A 14,087-nucleotide genomic window follows, 5' to 3' on the forward strand; every position below is an offset into this window, starting at 1 on the left:
GGCCTTCAAGACATCGTTGAAGTAAGTGTAGATGTGTTTGCAGGTTAGTGCGAAGGAAACCTGTTCTGGAGTTGAGAGGGCTGAGCAAATAGATTCTAGGAGGGTTGGAGGTATAGTGAGCAAGACCTGAAACTTTGGCTGGGGTTCATGAATGATAGAAGTGAGTCTGGCAAACCGCCTTACATGGATATTCATATTTCGAGTCTGTTTAGGAGTTGGTTGAAATGACTGATGGCCACGATGATCATAGCTGTAGAGGGCGAGTTCAAATCTGAAGGTCAGAGGCACGATAGAACTATGCTATATTCTCACATCGATGTTGCTCTAAATTGGTTTAGTATGGCAGGAAATAGTGAAGCTCCTGTCATGATGTCGTAGTCTACATACACCCTTTGAGCACCGGAACTGTATAGAGTTTCGGGATAAGAGCTACAACTCAGGATTCGAGGATTTCCTCATTAGCTAGCTCAATATTATAGTTAGCATTAATTTCTAACATCTATGAGCTATTTGTGTGGGAGAAAATGTCAAAACAATGGTGCAATCTACAAAATAAGACTGTCGACCTTAATTTCCTTCTTCTATTTCAGCCCTAATTGTAACAATCCATGACTACATTTGACTTCCCCATATGTATCACAAGCCGCTAACCTTCACTTCGCTCAGGAGACTTTGAATATATATTGTAGAGAATAAGCATTAGATTGAAATGGCTTATTAACTACATTGTATCCTATTTAAGAGGTTTTATTCTGTATCAAATATATAGATAGCTCTTGGGGTCACGTAGGGGGTAAGCAAAATCGAATCCTCCCAGATTTTCTGCGACCCACTTCACATCTTCTTATATTATTAAATCATAGCCCCCCAATTCACACAATAGCCAGACCCTGTCCTGCGTGTGTCAGTTCTGGTATTTTGCTATTTTGCTATATACCCGTGGTTTGTACACCCAAGATCTGCCCTGCGTGCGACCCATCTCCTACCCCACCCGCCAGAACCTTTAGTATACCTCATTCCCCAAGGACCCCCACTACTGAATCGCTTACACAGCATGCCCTGTGTGTGTATTACATCCCAGAGGAGATCTAATTATTTTGATTCGCGTACCAGAAAAAGTGCTCCGGGCTGATCACCTGGTGCCCTGTGTGTTGCATCGAGAACGAGAACCCCCTCTAGTGTACCGGTGCGGAGATGGACTATAGAAAAGGGTATATATATAGCCTAGCTTGCTGTTTATCTCTACAGATATCTATTATCTATTTTATTCCCATTACCTTTGGTATTATTATATCTGGTTGACTTCTTTTCACTGCACACTCACTCGTCTCTTCATAATGGGCAGCCTGGGTACGCAGACATGGCTTCACAAGCTGTCTGAGCAGTGTAAGTGACTTGCCACCCCCTTTTTTTCTCTTTTCTTTCTACCCAAATTCGAAAAAGAACCTCTGAAAAGGCTTATAAATACTAATACTAATAGTAAACATCGACGTCGACTGGATGGACCCGGCATTCACCCTCAGCCTCCCCATTGTGCCGCACGACATGACCAGCAACCAGGGCTGGGTACACGAGCAGATGTGCCACCCCGACAACGAAGAGCTCTTCAAGAGCGTGGTCAAGGAATACAAAGACCAGGGCTGGTTGGCTATCTACACACGCATGGTGCGTGGACTCTGAAAATGAGCCGCTTATATCTTATTGAATGAAAAGCTCAAAGGCTAAATATACACTTGCAGGCTGTCTTGATGTCCAAGGCAAACATCGACAATATCCAGGGCCGAGTCCTTCTCCAGACTCTTCCATCAAACGCCTATAACACCGAAAAAACCCTGGAACATGCTCGTGCGTACGCCCGCGAGTTTGAAAATGTGGGCGTCTCCAAGGACCGGTTCTGCATCAAGATCCCCAGTACGGGTCCTGCGCTGAGCGCGTGTCCCACTTTGCTGGATGAGGGTATTCGGACGCTTGGGACTGCGCTGTTCAGCGTGCATCAGGCGATTGCTGCGAGCCAGGCAGGCTGTCTGTATATCAGTCCCTACTACAACGGTGGGAGCTCCCTTGCAAAGATATACTGGAATCAGAACACTGACATCAGAAGTCTGAAAAGAGGTCCGCGCCCACGATGAGCTTGACTTGTGGCCCAAGTCCGATGACCCAGCCCTGCACCATACCATGTCCCCGCGTTTGGTCCAGATCCTCGAAACCTACAAGCGGCTATACAAGGAGACCGGTAAAGAACAGCCCTTGCTCAAGAATGCGAGGTAAATCAACCCGAGGGTCACGTCGCAGCGGAGTAGCTGACAACACTGCCTAGTTTCATTTCCCCGGAAGAGGCGATGGCGGCCGGTGAGCTGGGGTGCCACTCGGCAACGATCTCGCACCAGGTGCTCACTGAGCTCTCCAAGCTCCCCTACGACAGCGCCAAACAGCCCGGAGAGGGCGTGCTCAAGCCCAGCCATCCGTACCGGGACGCGGAACCCACGCCGACTCGTCTTCAGAAACTCGCGCACATCGACCCGCTGGCAGGGCCTGACTGGGATGGAAAACTGGCCAGCACAGGTATTGACTATCTGGCAAATGGAGGAGCTGAGCTGGATAAGGCCAATGAGGAGGATCCCACCACAAAGAAGCGGCTTCGTGAGGCACTCGCGTTGTTCGTGGCGGCAGAGAAGAGAAGCCAGGCCAAGATTGAGGAAGCCATGAAGAATGTGTGATCAATCAGAGGGTATATTCGCAGCCTAGCACAGCGATGCAGATGGGTCTATTGCACGATCATTGTGAACAACTCTCGTTGATAATGATGAATTCTCTGAATTGGAAACAAATGAATTGGCGGGTTGTTGGATGGTTTCGTGAGCGGCGATCTGATGATTATTTGACGACAAGGTGGTACTCAGGATACCGGGTTGATGACCCCAAAGGATAGAAGAAGGATCAGGAATATTTGAGTTCGAGTCAAAATGCAATCCGTCTTCTCTTGGAGGTGTGTTCAAAATACCGGGATGTTGATGCCAGAAGAGCGCGGCATCGTCGACAAGATGCGACACATTGGTATCATACCCCACTCCCGTATCCTTTGGGGGTGTAGCAGTGGAGATATCAGGGGGCTGAGTCCACGGAAGAGTGTCATTGATCAGGTTGGAGTCGAACGGGATGGGATGTCCCCAGCCGACGAAATCACTCTCGACCAAATTATGGACTGGCAATGGTATCGGATGGGCTTCCGTGGCAGCAGAAAGAGCAGGTGGATGGGGTATCTCATTCGAAATAGCTGTAGCGCTAGACACCATGTGTGTCGGAGATCCTTGCGGCAGCGTGGCGGTCGGAGCCCTTGCCGAGTGACTGACCTCCAAGGAGGTATGAGCTTCTTGAGAAGAAATATTCGAGTAATCTTCCATGGAGTCATGGTTGCCAGAATCCCCAGACAGACTGGTAGACATTTCCTGGCTGTCTGCCAGCATCTCGAGGACCCCAGGGTCTATGGGTCTTGCTTGGCGCGGGGTGGAAATGCCAGGCTGGCACAGGGCCCGAAGGCCGTTCACCTCCCGAAGAAGATCATCTCGCTCAGCCACCAGGGCCTGGAGTGCATGAGTAGCTTGACGATGCCTGTCTTCTTGGGCTCGGTGATAAGAGATGCTTGCGTCGACAATGATGTGCTTCGAGGGACGCTGTTCGACCTTGAGCGTAGGCAGTAGCCTCGTTAACTCCTAGAGACTATTAGTGAGTCAAAAGCTGATAGCTAGGAGCTGCTTCATGACCTACCGTCAACCGCTCACTGAAGGCCTCGCGACGCGATTTCTCAAACTCCCGATGGACAGCCCGGTCTTGCTCGGTCCAGTTCCGGATGCGTTTCTTCTTTGATTTCTGAGGGTTCATTGATAACGTAGGTTCCAGTTGATTTGTTGGAGACATGGCATCCATCTTGTCGAGTACAGAGAGCATCAGGGGGAAAGCCATGTATAGTGTCCACAGGTGTCTGGGGAAGTGGGGGTGCGGAGTCGATCCGGATGCGATTACTCCGCTACCCACTTGGGCCGACACTATGAAAACCTCCAACTGGGAATAGGCTCACTCTGTAAAGCGTAGAAGTTAATATTCTTCTCTAACCCTTTAAAATTGACTGTTATCAGTATCTGGAATGCTCTGGTTGTCTTATCACCGTGCATGGCACATATCATAAAACCCCTTGCATAGTTGGTCAGTGCAGGATCTGTGAGAATATCTCGGAGATTAAGGCGAGGCAGGATTTTTGGTAAGACATTGAGGGGATGCTAGGGGAATAAGGGAATGGATGGTTCGATACGCCATACGAGAAAGCCCATCAAATACACTGGACTTATAATTAAGGCCTGCGATCGTAGGATTCTGTCCTCATGTATAAGGCACCACGTTCTGATAGATGCATGGAGCTCGTTCTTCATGACGAAACTGCAAAATCAAGCAGTGGGCTGGTCAATGCTTTGCAGTAAAATGTCGCATGAAGGAATTCGCTTATCTCTAGCACTAGCACTGGCTCTGGATACTGTATTACAAGAAAGGGAAGGGAAGGCAAAACAACGAATAAATAAAAATGAAAATAAGAGGAAGCCATAAATAAATTATATGGCCATTCTATGACCTTCATAACAAAAACAAGAGGAAATCCTTGAGAATTCCTCAGGCTCGCCGAGTGCACGACACAAGTACACAAATCCCACAGGAAGGCAGCTTCTGCACAGACCACGACGATATGAGTAAAATAAGAAAAGAAAAAGAAAATAGCTCAACTTCTACCATATGAATGCCCAACTTCAGCTGGAAGTACTGCAAAAGTTCGGAGAAATATGCGGCTCGTTGAATCCTTCGATTTGCCATGCTAATAATATAACGAAAATTTCTTATAGTACTCAGTTGCCAAGGCTATTCTTTTCTTTTCTTTTCTTTTTATTATTTGATGTGTTCCAAGGTTCCCTGTCAATCAGTTCCACCTTGTGGCTGTACATGTATATCGCTGCACAATAGGGCTGAAACCATGAAAATTTGCACAGCCAGGCCAAGAGCTCCAGACTTCAAGGGGCCAAAAGAAGGCCGATCTCACACTCAAGCGGCTACGGTGAGCTGATCCTTAAAAGAGAAGAAAACAAGACGGGAGAAAATCCTGTGATTTTAGCGTGCCAAGTCTCGGCTGGTCCCGCGGGCAAAAAAACTTGGACGTTTCAGGGTCACCATCGCTTCGAGTTTTTTTTTTTTTAATTCCCGCACCTGCACACACTGCCTTATTTCTACCTTCCACACCCCTATAACCCGGTCTGATCCCTACACTCACACCATGCCTTTCCTCCAGTCAGAAGCTCCATCTCTTGCACGAGCTCGTGAGCCATAACCCCGGTCCTCTCGCGTGCTGTGCGGCCCAACCCGAGCCCAATTGCTCTTCCCCCGAAGTGGAAGCCTTGAGCTCTAACTGCTAGCTCCGGCTGTTCGCAAGCTGCAAGCTTATCATCTCATCTCCCGTCTTTCTCGCAAACCGGGTACACACCGCAACGATAACAGAAGCCACTTGTCTACATTCTCAACCAGTCCCTGTCGCTGGTCTGGCCCCCGTGCCAAGGGTACTCGCCGTCTCACATTCTTTGTGTGAAGAGAAACGGTCACTTTTTTTTCCTTCTAGGGGGGTCTTCACCGAGTCGCTATAGACTTAGACCACGCCCCATTCCTCAACCTCAATCTCGATTACGGCCGATTGATTATTTGTCACCATGAACCTCCCCTTATAACCGTGGTTCTTATCCTCTGGATATCCTGCATTTCAGCGTCTTGTGTCCTTTGTGTATCTTTTTTGTGTCTTTGTGATTCCTTGGAAGAATCGCCAGCCCTACGTGTCGCATTGCACGTCAGTTACCCAATTACGCCATCCCCTCAACCATGGCACCCAACCCTTTTCTCTGCCTGCGCGCCGTCTTTTGCCCGACATACTGGTTCAACCGAGGCGAGCGCATCCATGGCTCTATCAGCTGTGAGCAGCACTGGGACAGCCCTGTCCCGGGAACCTACAAGTTCTTCCCGGGCCATGGCTGGCACCTGATTCATCCGGACGGCCATGAGAATGAAAAGGATAAGGCCCCCGCTGCTCTGGTCTACTGCCGCATTCTCCACCGCTACATGTTCGAGTCTGAGCTCGAAGGACGCTGCCGCTGGTTCTCGGCCCCGCTGCACAAAGGTGGTCGCCCTGAGCGGCTGCGCTTTTTCCTCCTCGACGATGGTGTCCACTGGGTTGCTGGCTGGGATGCCCAGGATCGCTTTATCCCGGGCCCCTACCCCAAGTGGTGGCTTGACGAAGATGGCCACACCATGCACCGTGGTGCCTCGCCGCCCACCAGCGCCGATGTGTCCCGATGCAGCAGTCTTGTTGCGGGAAAATTGGGTTGAAAAAACTCGCATTGGCTCTATTTCAACCCACAACCCAATGGCTGTTTTCCACAAACAGTCCTACCTAATTTTTAATGATGGTTTCAACTATCTACTCTTCTTGTTCAGCGCTGGAGTTTCGTGAGAAGCGTTAAAGCCATGTTTCCTTTCTGAAAAGTGTCTCATTTTCGGTTTTTGTTGCGATGGGTATGAGCTTATGGGGCTATGTTTCTCGGTTTCTCACGGTGTTTTTCCAGCGATTTTCTTTCTGGATCTCATAGATTAGATTAGATGCGTCTTCTCTCTTTGAAGCGGTTTACATTCCATACGAGTTTAATTCTTGCAATGTGCATCTTGCCTCGGAGCAGCTATGATCGACACGAGTAATCATTGTCAAGGCATGCACAAGGGGCTCTAGAAAAGGGGTTTCAATGCCGCGAATCCGTACATCAGAGCTTCGAATCCGGCCCAACAAGCAACTTCTCCAACCCCCGCCGCACGCGATCCTCCATACCCCCTTTCCCAACGCGCATCGTCTCCCGCAACACAAAAACATGCGTATAATTCCCAACCATCTTGACAGCCTCCTCACCCTGCCGAAACACGCCAATTTCCCACGTCACGCTGGACGATCCCAGCTTCACCACGCGCAGACCCACTTCCAGGGTGTCCGGGAACCTGACAGACGCAAAGAAGTCGACATGTGTGGAGACGATGAGCCCAATCTGGTCTGCCCCAGCCGCAGACTGGTCCTGGGGTCCATTGTTGGCTTTCTCGGTGGGGTTGTTGACGCTGAAGGGATCCATGCCGCATTCCTTGATCAGGTACGTGTTGGCGATGGTGTCGAACAAGGCTGTGTACACGGTGTTGTTGAGGTGCGCGTACATGTCATTGTCGAACCTGGGTGTTTATCTTAGCTTTTCCATGCTGCGCGAGTTCTGGTGGTTTGGTTTCTTGGGTCAAGGGCGCACCATCTTGTCTGGTGGACTTGGTGATAGCCGTAGTCGCTGCGCGTGCGCCGCTTTTTCGCCTCGTACTCGGAGGGCGCCATGTCGCTAGCACGATGAAGACAGAGAGGATCGAGAAGCGAGGTTATTGTTTCAAGCACCAGGGTGCCCCCGCAAGACTAATGGAAATCATCGTCTCCGCGCTTCCTCGGTGCTGCTGGGCCGAGGTCTGAATGTGATTAGGTAAGCCTTCACCCAGGGCATATGAATTACAAGGATGGAAGACAAGAGATCAATTTGAGAATCTTTGCAGAAGAATATGTCTCTCTCAGGTTGAATCATCAGGAATTGGCGCGCTCAGACGAGTCCTCTGGACGTGGGGGGCGGCAATCGTCCCCACCAAAAAGTGCCTGATAAGATTGCTTCTTTTTTTTCTTTTTTTTCCCGCCCAAAAATCCCCTCGACGACAATCGTTCGTTTTGTTTTGCACGTTCTGTTTTAGATCCTTGCGACTTGGCCAACATCTCCCGTGTTCGCTGTCATCTTCGCTCCTGGCTCCCTCCGCTCGCATCACATCCTACCTGCTGCGGCGAGGCAGGATCCCGCCGCCCCCCATGGCCCTCGCCAACATCGAGCCCATCAAAGTGCCACCGCCCGACCCCGTTGAAAAAGCCCCCGATGTGGTGATCACGCCCTGTGATCCCTGGCCCGCGCCGTACTACCTCGAAGGCGGTCTGCGCCGTGTCAGTCCCTACCACTACACCTACAACACACACTGCAAGGAGCGCTGGCGGAATCGCCAGCTGGAGGATATCTTCGTCTCTGAATTCCGGGACCGGCCCGCAGAGTATTACGTGCGTGAAATTAGGATTGGAAAGATATGCCACAAGATGAAAGAGCTGACATCCATCAGAGGAATGCCCTTCGCACCGGCCATGTCTCGGTGAACGGCAAACCAGCAGGCCCGACACAAGTCCTCAGAAACGGCCACGTTGTCTCCCACACTCTCCATCGCCACGAGCCCCCTGTAACCAGCCTGCCTATTGGGGTCATTCACGAGGATGACGGTCTGATGGTCATCGACAAGCCGCCGGGCGTCCCTGTCCACAGCGCGGGCCGATACCACTACAACTCGGTGGTGGAAATCCTGCGCGCCGAGCGCGGCCATCAGTTTGTGCCACGGCCGTGCAACCGGCTCGATCGCTTGACGTCAGGGATCATGTTCATCGGAAAGGACCCCAAGGCTGCCGAGAAGATCGCCCAGCAGCTGAAAGCGCGCACCGTGCAAAAAGAGTATATTGCGCGCGTCAAAGGAAAATTCCCCGACGGCGTTATGGTGTGTGACCAGCCTATTATGTCGGTCAGTCCGAAGCTGGGCCTGAACCGCGTGCGCGCTACCGGCAAAGAGGCCACGACGAAATTCCGTCGGCTGGCCTACTATCCTGCGCCGGCGGAGTCGACTCCCGAGTCTACACCCACAGAGAATCATGAACAGCCCGGAGACGGTCCGCGCGCAGCCACGCCGCCACCGGCACTTGCCAATGAATCCGAGGGCTACAGCATTGTCCACTGTCTGCCGCTCACGGGGCGCACGCACCAGATCCGCGTCCACCTCCAATTCTTGGGCTATCCGATCACCAACGACCCGATCTATTCGAACCGGCGCGTATTCGGGCCGGGGCTAGGCCAGCACGAAGCCAGCGCCGACCGCGACGCCGAGATCATCGAACGACTGTCGCACATGGGCAAAACCGAGGTCGCCGATAGCACCGAGTACCGCACCCACTTCACCGCCGCGCCCAACGTGCCGCCGGACACCGACCCGCTCGTCGTCGAGCAGATCATGGCGCACGAGCAGCAGGCTGCCGCCGAACACTATAGGAAACGCAAGGGCGAGCGGCTGTCCGGCGAATGCTGCGACGTCTGTGGCACCGAGCTGTACTCGGACCCGGGCGTCCACGAACTCGGCATCTTCCTGCATGCTGTCGCCTATGCTGATCTCGACGGCGGCTGGCTCTACCGTAGTAAAATGCCGAGGTGGGGTCTGCCGCCGCCCGGCGTGGATGGGCCTAGTGAAGTGCCGGATTGGGTCTCTGCGCCTGAGGGCAAGGAGGTGATTGTTGGCTATGGGGTCATTCCCACTCTCAATGATGACCCAGAGGACCTACCCCGAGAGACCAAGGACGCACCTGGTGTGGTCAGTCCGGTACTCTTGGCGGGCGTCGGTGTGCTCAACGTCTCGGAGGCGGCCCCGAATCTGAATGAAGCTCCTGCTCAGGAACGTGCCGAGACGACTGCGACAAGTTGATGTGACATTACCTGACTTCCCCTATTCTTTCTCTTGTCGATTGGATTTCTTACAGCACAGCATCTTGGACTGTCCGTTCGCCTTCACGATACCATTTCGTTGACCTGGGATATGACTGGCAAAAGTTGAAATAGACGTGGTTTGTGATTTGCATAGTTGATTGATAGCATACGGCATATCTATACACTTATAGACATCTCGGACACTCGGACACTCATATAATCATGCATGTGGTAACCCTATTTACAACCTCCAACATACTCTCCAATCCTTCATTCCTTCATAAATAAAGACCATCAAGCCAAACAATCCACAAACGGCAACCCAACCTTCTCCTTAATCTCCTTGAACGCCTGCAACAGCTTCTCCTCCTCCAACCTCTTCGCCACAAGCTGCAACGTAACGGGCGCATCCCGCTGCTTGTCCGCATCATAATGCTCATGTGCCCAGCGATCAAAGTCGTTCCGGGGCTCATATGCCGCGTCCCTCGCGTCGCGCTCAGCATCGATCTTAGTGACGGGGAATACCATCGCCGGGTAATCTAACAGATTCCACAGCGAGGTATACCCCCAGTAGCGAGAGGTGTGGAGCTGCGGTGCTGGGGTTGGGCTGGAGGGAGCGAGGATTACGTCCATGATTGGTGCTTTGGAGTTCCATTCTTTTTTGTGTTAGTTTCATACATCATACATCATATATAAAAGGGGTAGGACTTGAGGTTCTCCTAGGAGGGGATCCGTGGTTTACTCACCTTGTAGATATGTGTAGCGGAAGATCTCCCGCTTCATCGTCCAGTCCCACACGCCCTGGTGACTGAGATTCTCGATCCCCGGCGTATCCCGTGCCGACCATTCTGTCAAGGACATATAGGGCTCCCCAGAAAGGGCGAGGTTGCGGGCAAATGCCTCGCCGCCATCGGGGTTATAGAGCTTTGTCTATAGAATTGATAGTTAGCAACCCAGCTCAAACCCATATTATGCCATCCTTGTTGGTACATATATTATACTCACAAGAATCTCCAATGCCTCTTTCTGCTGAAACGGCTCCCACTCAATAACCTCCACCCCCGGCACGATCTTTAGACGCTCGACAACCTCGCGCAGTGCCCGCGTTACCGCCGGCGCCGGGGTTACCACGCCGTCGGTCCACATCACGCCAACGGTGAGGTTCTTGCCGTTTTTGTGGATGTGCGTTTCTTGGTCGCGCCATGGGATCGGGTGCAGGGATGGATCGTTGAGCCAGGGTTGCGATTCTAGGATGGTTTTCATGAAGAGGTTTAGGGCTCCGGGGGTTGGTGAGAGGGGTCCGATTGTGGGGAGGATGGTTTCACAGCCCAGGACGTATGCTGAGAGTCCGAGGAGTGGGAGTCGTCCTGTTGTTGGTTTCAGGCCGTAGAGGCCGCAGTTTGCTGCTGGTACGCGGATACTGCCTCCTGTTCAAGGTTAATATATGATATTTCAAGGAAATGGCAAAAGAAAGAGAAAAGGGGGAGAGAACATACCTATATCAGATGCAATACCCAGCGGACTACCATGCAGGGCCTGTAACGCCGACTCGCCTCCGGAAGACCCTCCAGAAGAAAGCGCCGTATTATGCGGGTTGACCGTGACCCCCATAATGTTATTGCATGTCTCAATGGCCATCTGTGCCCACCGAATATGGGTTAGCCACTCCAACCATACTCCATGCTGTGCATCACCGGGTCACCTACCAGCCCTTGCGGTTCAGTAGTTCGGGCATACATCACCGCACCCGCATTTAGCAAGATCTTAACGGCGCTCGCATCGTCGGCATTCTTTCTGCCCACCCAGCCAACGAACCCCGAGCTGCTGTCTCGTCCGGCAATGCCGACATGGGCCTTGGTACTGATCGGCAACCCATGAAGGGGGCCTAAAGGCTTCCCGTGGGTAGCAAAATAGTCGTCCAGTTCCTGGGCGCGGGCAAGTGCTCGGGCCGGAAGCAGTTCATATATACAATTCGTCTAACATACGATTGAGAATCAGTGATATGAGTCTCGAAAAGAGGTCTGGGGCAAAAGGATAGCGGCTCACTAGCTTCTGCGCAATTACGGCGCGCCGCAGGAACGCCTTGGTGACGGCGGTTGCAGTCAGCTTGCCCGCTGCGAGCGATTCCACCAGGGCCTCTGCAGAGCGCTCGGTGATGGCCACCTCGGCGGGGGAGAGACATTGTCGAGGGACCTCAATCACCCGACTCGGGAGGGACTCTGGCAGTGAAGGTTGGGGCTCGACTTGGGCAATGGACTCATCGCGCGCCGCCTGGACTTCCTGAGCAATCTCCTGCCAAGGCCGATTCTCTTGATGAACCGTCATTGTGTGCCTGCGTTTTTTTGTGTATGTGTTATGCTTATCTGTATGTAGCCAGCTGACGGGGATCAGGAGCTGGCAAGGCTGAGAGAGAATGTCAAGGTCCCGGATACGCGGTACAGTGTGTATACGGTGGCATTGGACGGTTGCAATTGTTCCGTTTCTTACAGTCCCCACCGATAGTGCATGTAGAGAGGGCCCACAGCTCGTCCTCAGAAAGTTTGCGCTACCATGCCCGCCCGCTGATCGCTCGAAGGATTCTCACCATGTTCATACCAGAGTCAGCTCAGGACCCACTCTGTACCAAGGGGGGTGGGGGCAGGTGGGATACGATATAAAGTATTTTGGGGCCCAGTCGCGGGGAGCAAGCCTTTTGGACGGTGATCATCTTTGCTGGTTGAGTCTGTGAATGCCTGGCGACAATGGGCTCCATCAATGATGACCAGAGGCCGATGCTCTGGGGCGTGAACAGCCTCTTCATTGCCATTGCTACGCTTGGCGTTGTTGGCCGAGTGGCTGCAAGACTGCTGAAGAAACTGCCATTTGGTCTGGATGACTGGGCCATCTGTGTGGCTCTCGTATGTTGATGCTTTTCTTCCCTTTCGAGCGGAGTTTAGGGCTAATTGTGAACAGGCGTGGGATTGGGCGCTTTACGGGATTTTCACCAGATGTGAGTTATCAGTATCTTGTTGAATAACCTACCAGCAGACACATATCTGACCTTTCCTTTTTTTTTTTTTTTTTTTAACTTATGTATAGGTGCCAAAGTTGGACTCGGCAAGCACCGCGACGCGGTAGGAGAAGCCAACGTCGCCGCCTTCCAGAAACTCCTCTACTTCTTCCAGCTCTTCTACATCCTCGGCCCGCCGACCATCAAGCTGTCCCTGCTGTTTCTCTACAGACGTATCTTCACGTCACCCAAGTTCCTGCGCATAATTTACGGCCTCGGTGCACTGATCGCGGTATGGCTGATCGTCTCGGTGTTCCTCGCGATCTTCGACTGCGTTCCTATCCACTCATTCTGGACGGGCGGCGGCAAATGCCTCGACTTTAAGAAATTCGGCATCGGGTACGCGATTGTTAATATCGTGACGGATATTGCCGTCTGGCTACTGCCAATCCCCATGATCTGGGATGTGCAGCTCCGGGTCGGACAGAAGATCGCACTATCGCTGATTTTCTTGCTGGGTCTATTGTATGCTTTCTCGGCCCTTGACTGATATCAAGTCGACTATACTAACGTACCCCGTTCTTCTACACAGTGACTGCGCCGCAGCCTTTACCCGACTAATGACCTCGATGCTGGTCCTGGGAGAATACGACGTGATGTGGGTATACTCACGAGCGATCTTGTGGTCCATCATCGAGATCTCTATCGGCATCCTCTGCACATGTCTGCCCACGATGCGAGTCGTGTTCGCATCGCTCTTCAGCAAGAAAATTGCGCGGGCCCTGGGGCTCTCTAGCGGGGGCACCAACCTCCCCAAGTCCCACAGCCGGCCGTGGATGCGATCCACGCAATACAGCGAGCTCGAGAGCTCGGGCGCGAACGTGTCGAGATCGGCGACTCACGACCCGCTGAGTTCCTCGCATCACATTCAGGTGCGCGAGGATGTCAAGGTTGAACTGCAACCGATACCGCCCACTGGCAAGCCAAATTAAGTTTTCATTTATTCCTTCATTCTTTTTTTGGGGGGTTCCTGTACAATAGTGGTCATCTATTTTATTTTCAAAGTTGATCGCCGCCCGATCCTGCATCCTGTTCCTTTTTTTTTTTTTTGGTGTCTGAGGATTCCCACATAAATACCCATATATTGATACTTATCACGCCATTCCATTCAACGTTGCTCCCTCTGATTGGGTTTTATTCTCGGGCACTATCCAGAGTCAGCCCTTATGCAGCTTTTCGCGCTGTTTTGTCTGTTTGTCGGCGCTCCCTGCCAATGGGGCGAGGCGATCGTCCTTTTGGCAGCATCTGAATCGCCACTAGCAGTTTGCCGATGTGGGATGTGGAGCCCCAGACCATGAACATGACACGAATGAAGACAGATCGGCCCTCCGCTACTGTGTTATACTGTGTTAGGAGAGTCGCCCGGAGATCTACATGGGCGACGGCCCCCCGGA

The 14,087-nt window shown here is 52.2% G+C and overlaps 7 protein-coding genes across 7 annotated transcripts; 4 read left to right on the forward strand and 3 right to left on the reverse strand.

Moving 5' to 3' along the window:
• Positions 1-1,337: 1,337 nt before the first annotated feature.
• Positions 1,338-2,717, forward strand: NUU61_004336 (uncharacterized protein; the record flags this gene model as incomplete). Its single annotated transcript, XM_056654918.1, has 5 exons — positions 1,338-1,386; positions 1,481-1,665; positions 1,740-2,049; positions 2,111-2,264; positions 2,318-2,717. 5 exons carry the CDS (start codon positions 1,338-1,340, stop codon positions 2,715-2,717), a joined length of 1,098 nt encoding a protein of 365 aa, XP_056512945.1.
• A 24-nt stretch (positions 2,718-2,741) lies between these two features.
• Positions 2,742-3,879, reverse strand: NUU61_004337 (basic helix-loop-helix domain-containing protein; the record flags this gene model as incomplete). The annotated part of the gene is made up of 2 exons (XM_056654919.1): positions 2,742-3,710; positions 3,766-3,879. 2 exons carry the CDS (start codon positions 3,877-3,879, stop codon positions 2,742-2,744), a joined length of 1,083 nt encoding a protein of 360 aa, XP_056512946.1.
• A 2,025-nt stretch (positions 3,880-5,904) lies between these two features.
• Positions 5,905-6,408, forward strand: NUU61_004338 (uncharacterized protein; the record flags this gene model as incomplete). The annotated part of the gene is made up of 1 exon (XM_056654920.1): positions 5,905-6,408. The coding sequence occupies one exon, from the start codon at positions 5,905-5,907 to the stop codon at positions 6,406-6,408; it is 504 nt and encodes a 167-aa protein (XP_056512947.1).
• A 428-nt stretch (positions 6,409-6,836) lies between these two features.
• On the reverse strand, positions 6,837-7,438 carry NUU61_004339 (acyl-CoA thioesterase; the record flags this gene model as incomplete). The annotated part of the gene is made up of 2 exons (XM_056654921.1): positions 6,837-7,287; positions 7,359-7,438. The coding sequence occupies 2 exons, from the start codon at positions 7,436-7,438 to the stop codon at positions 6,837-6,839; spliced, it is 531 nt and encodes a 176-aa protein (XP_056512948.1).
• A 399-nt stretch (positions 7,439-7,837) lies between these two features.
• On the forward strand, positions 7,838-9,642 carry NUU61_004340 (pseudouridine synthase family protein; the record flags this gene model as incomplete). Its single annotated transcript, XM_056654922.1, has 2 exons — positions 7,838-8,188; positions 8,248-9,642. Coding segments are annotated over 2 exons (1,746 nt in total), but the record flags the coding sequence as incomplete, so codon positions are not given.
• A 296-nt stretch (positions 9,643-9,938) lies between these two features.
• NUU61_004341 (amidase signature domain-containing protein) lies at positions 9,939-11,969 on the reverse strand (the record flags this gene model as incomplete). Its single annotated transcript, XM_056654923.1, has 6 exons — positions 9,939-10,300; positions 10,391-10,574; positions 10,650-11,071; positions 11,141-11,282; positions 11,351-11,620; positions 11,691-11,969. The coding sequence occupies 6 exons, from the start codon at positions 11,967-11,969 to the stop codon at positions 9,939-9,941; spliced, it is 1,659 nt and encodes a 552-aa protein (XP_056512950.1).
• A 416-nt stretch (positions 11,970-12,385) lies between these two features.
• Positions 12,386-13,625, forward strand: NUU61_004342 (uncharacterized protein; the record flags this gene model as incomplete). Its single annotated transcript, XM_056654924.1, has 4 exons — positions 12,386-12,541; positions 12,597-12,633; positions 12,723-13,158; positions 13,226-13,625. The coding sequence occupies 4 exons, from the start codon at positions 12,386-12,388 to the stop codon at positions 13,623-13,625; spliced, it is 1,029 nt and encodes a 342-aa protein (XP_056512951.1).
• Between the last annotated feature and the right edge of the window lie 462 nt (positions 13,626-14,087).

Source organism: Penicillium alfredii, assembly GCF_028826965.1.
Source record: "Penicillium alfredii strain IBT 34128 chromosome Unknown utg000005l_segment0_segment0, whole genome shotgun sequence".
In the NCBI taxonomy this organism is placed as follows: Eukaryota; Fungi; Ascomycota; class Eurotiomycetes; order Eurotiales; family Aspergillaceae; genus Penicillium; species Penicillium alfredii.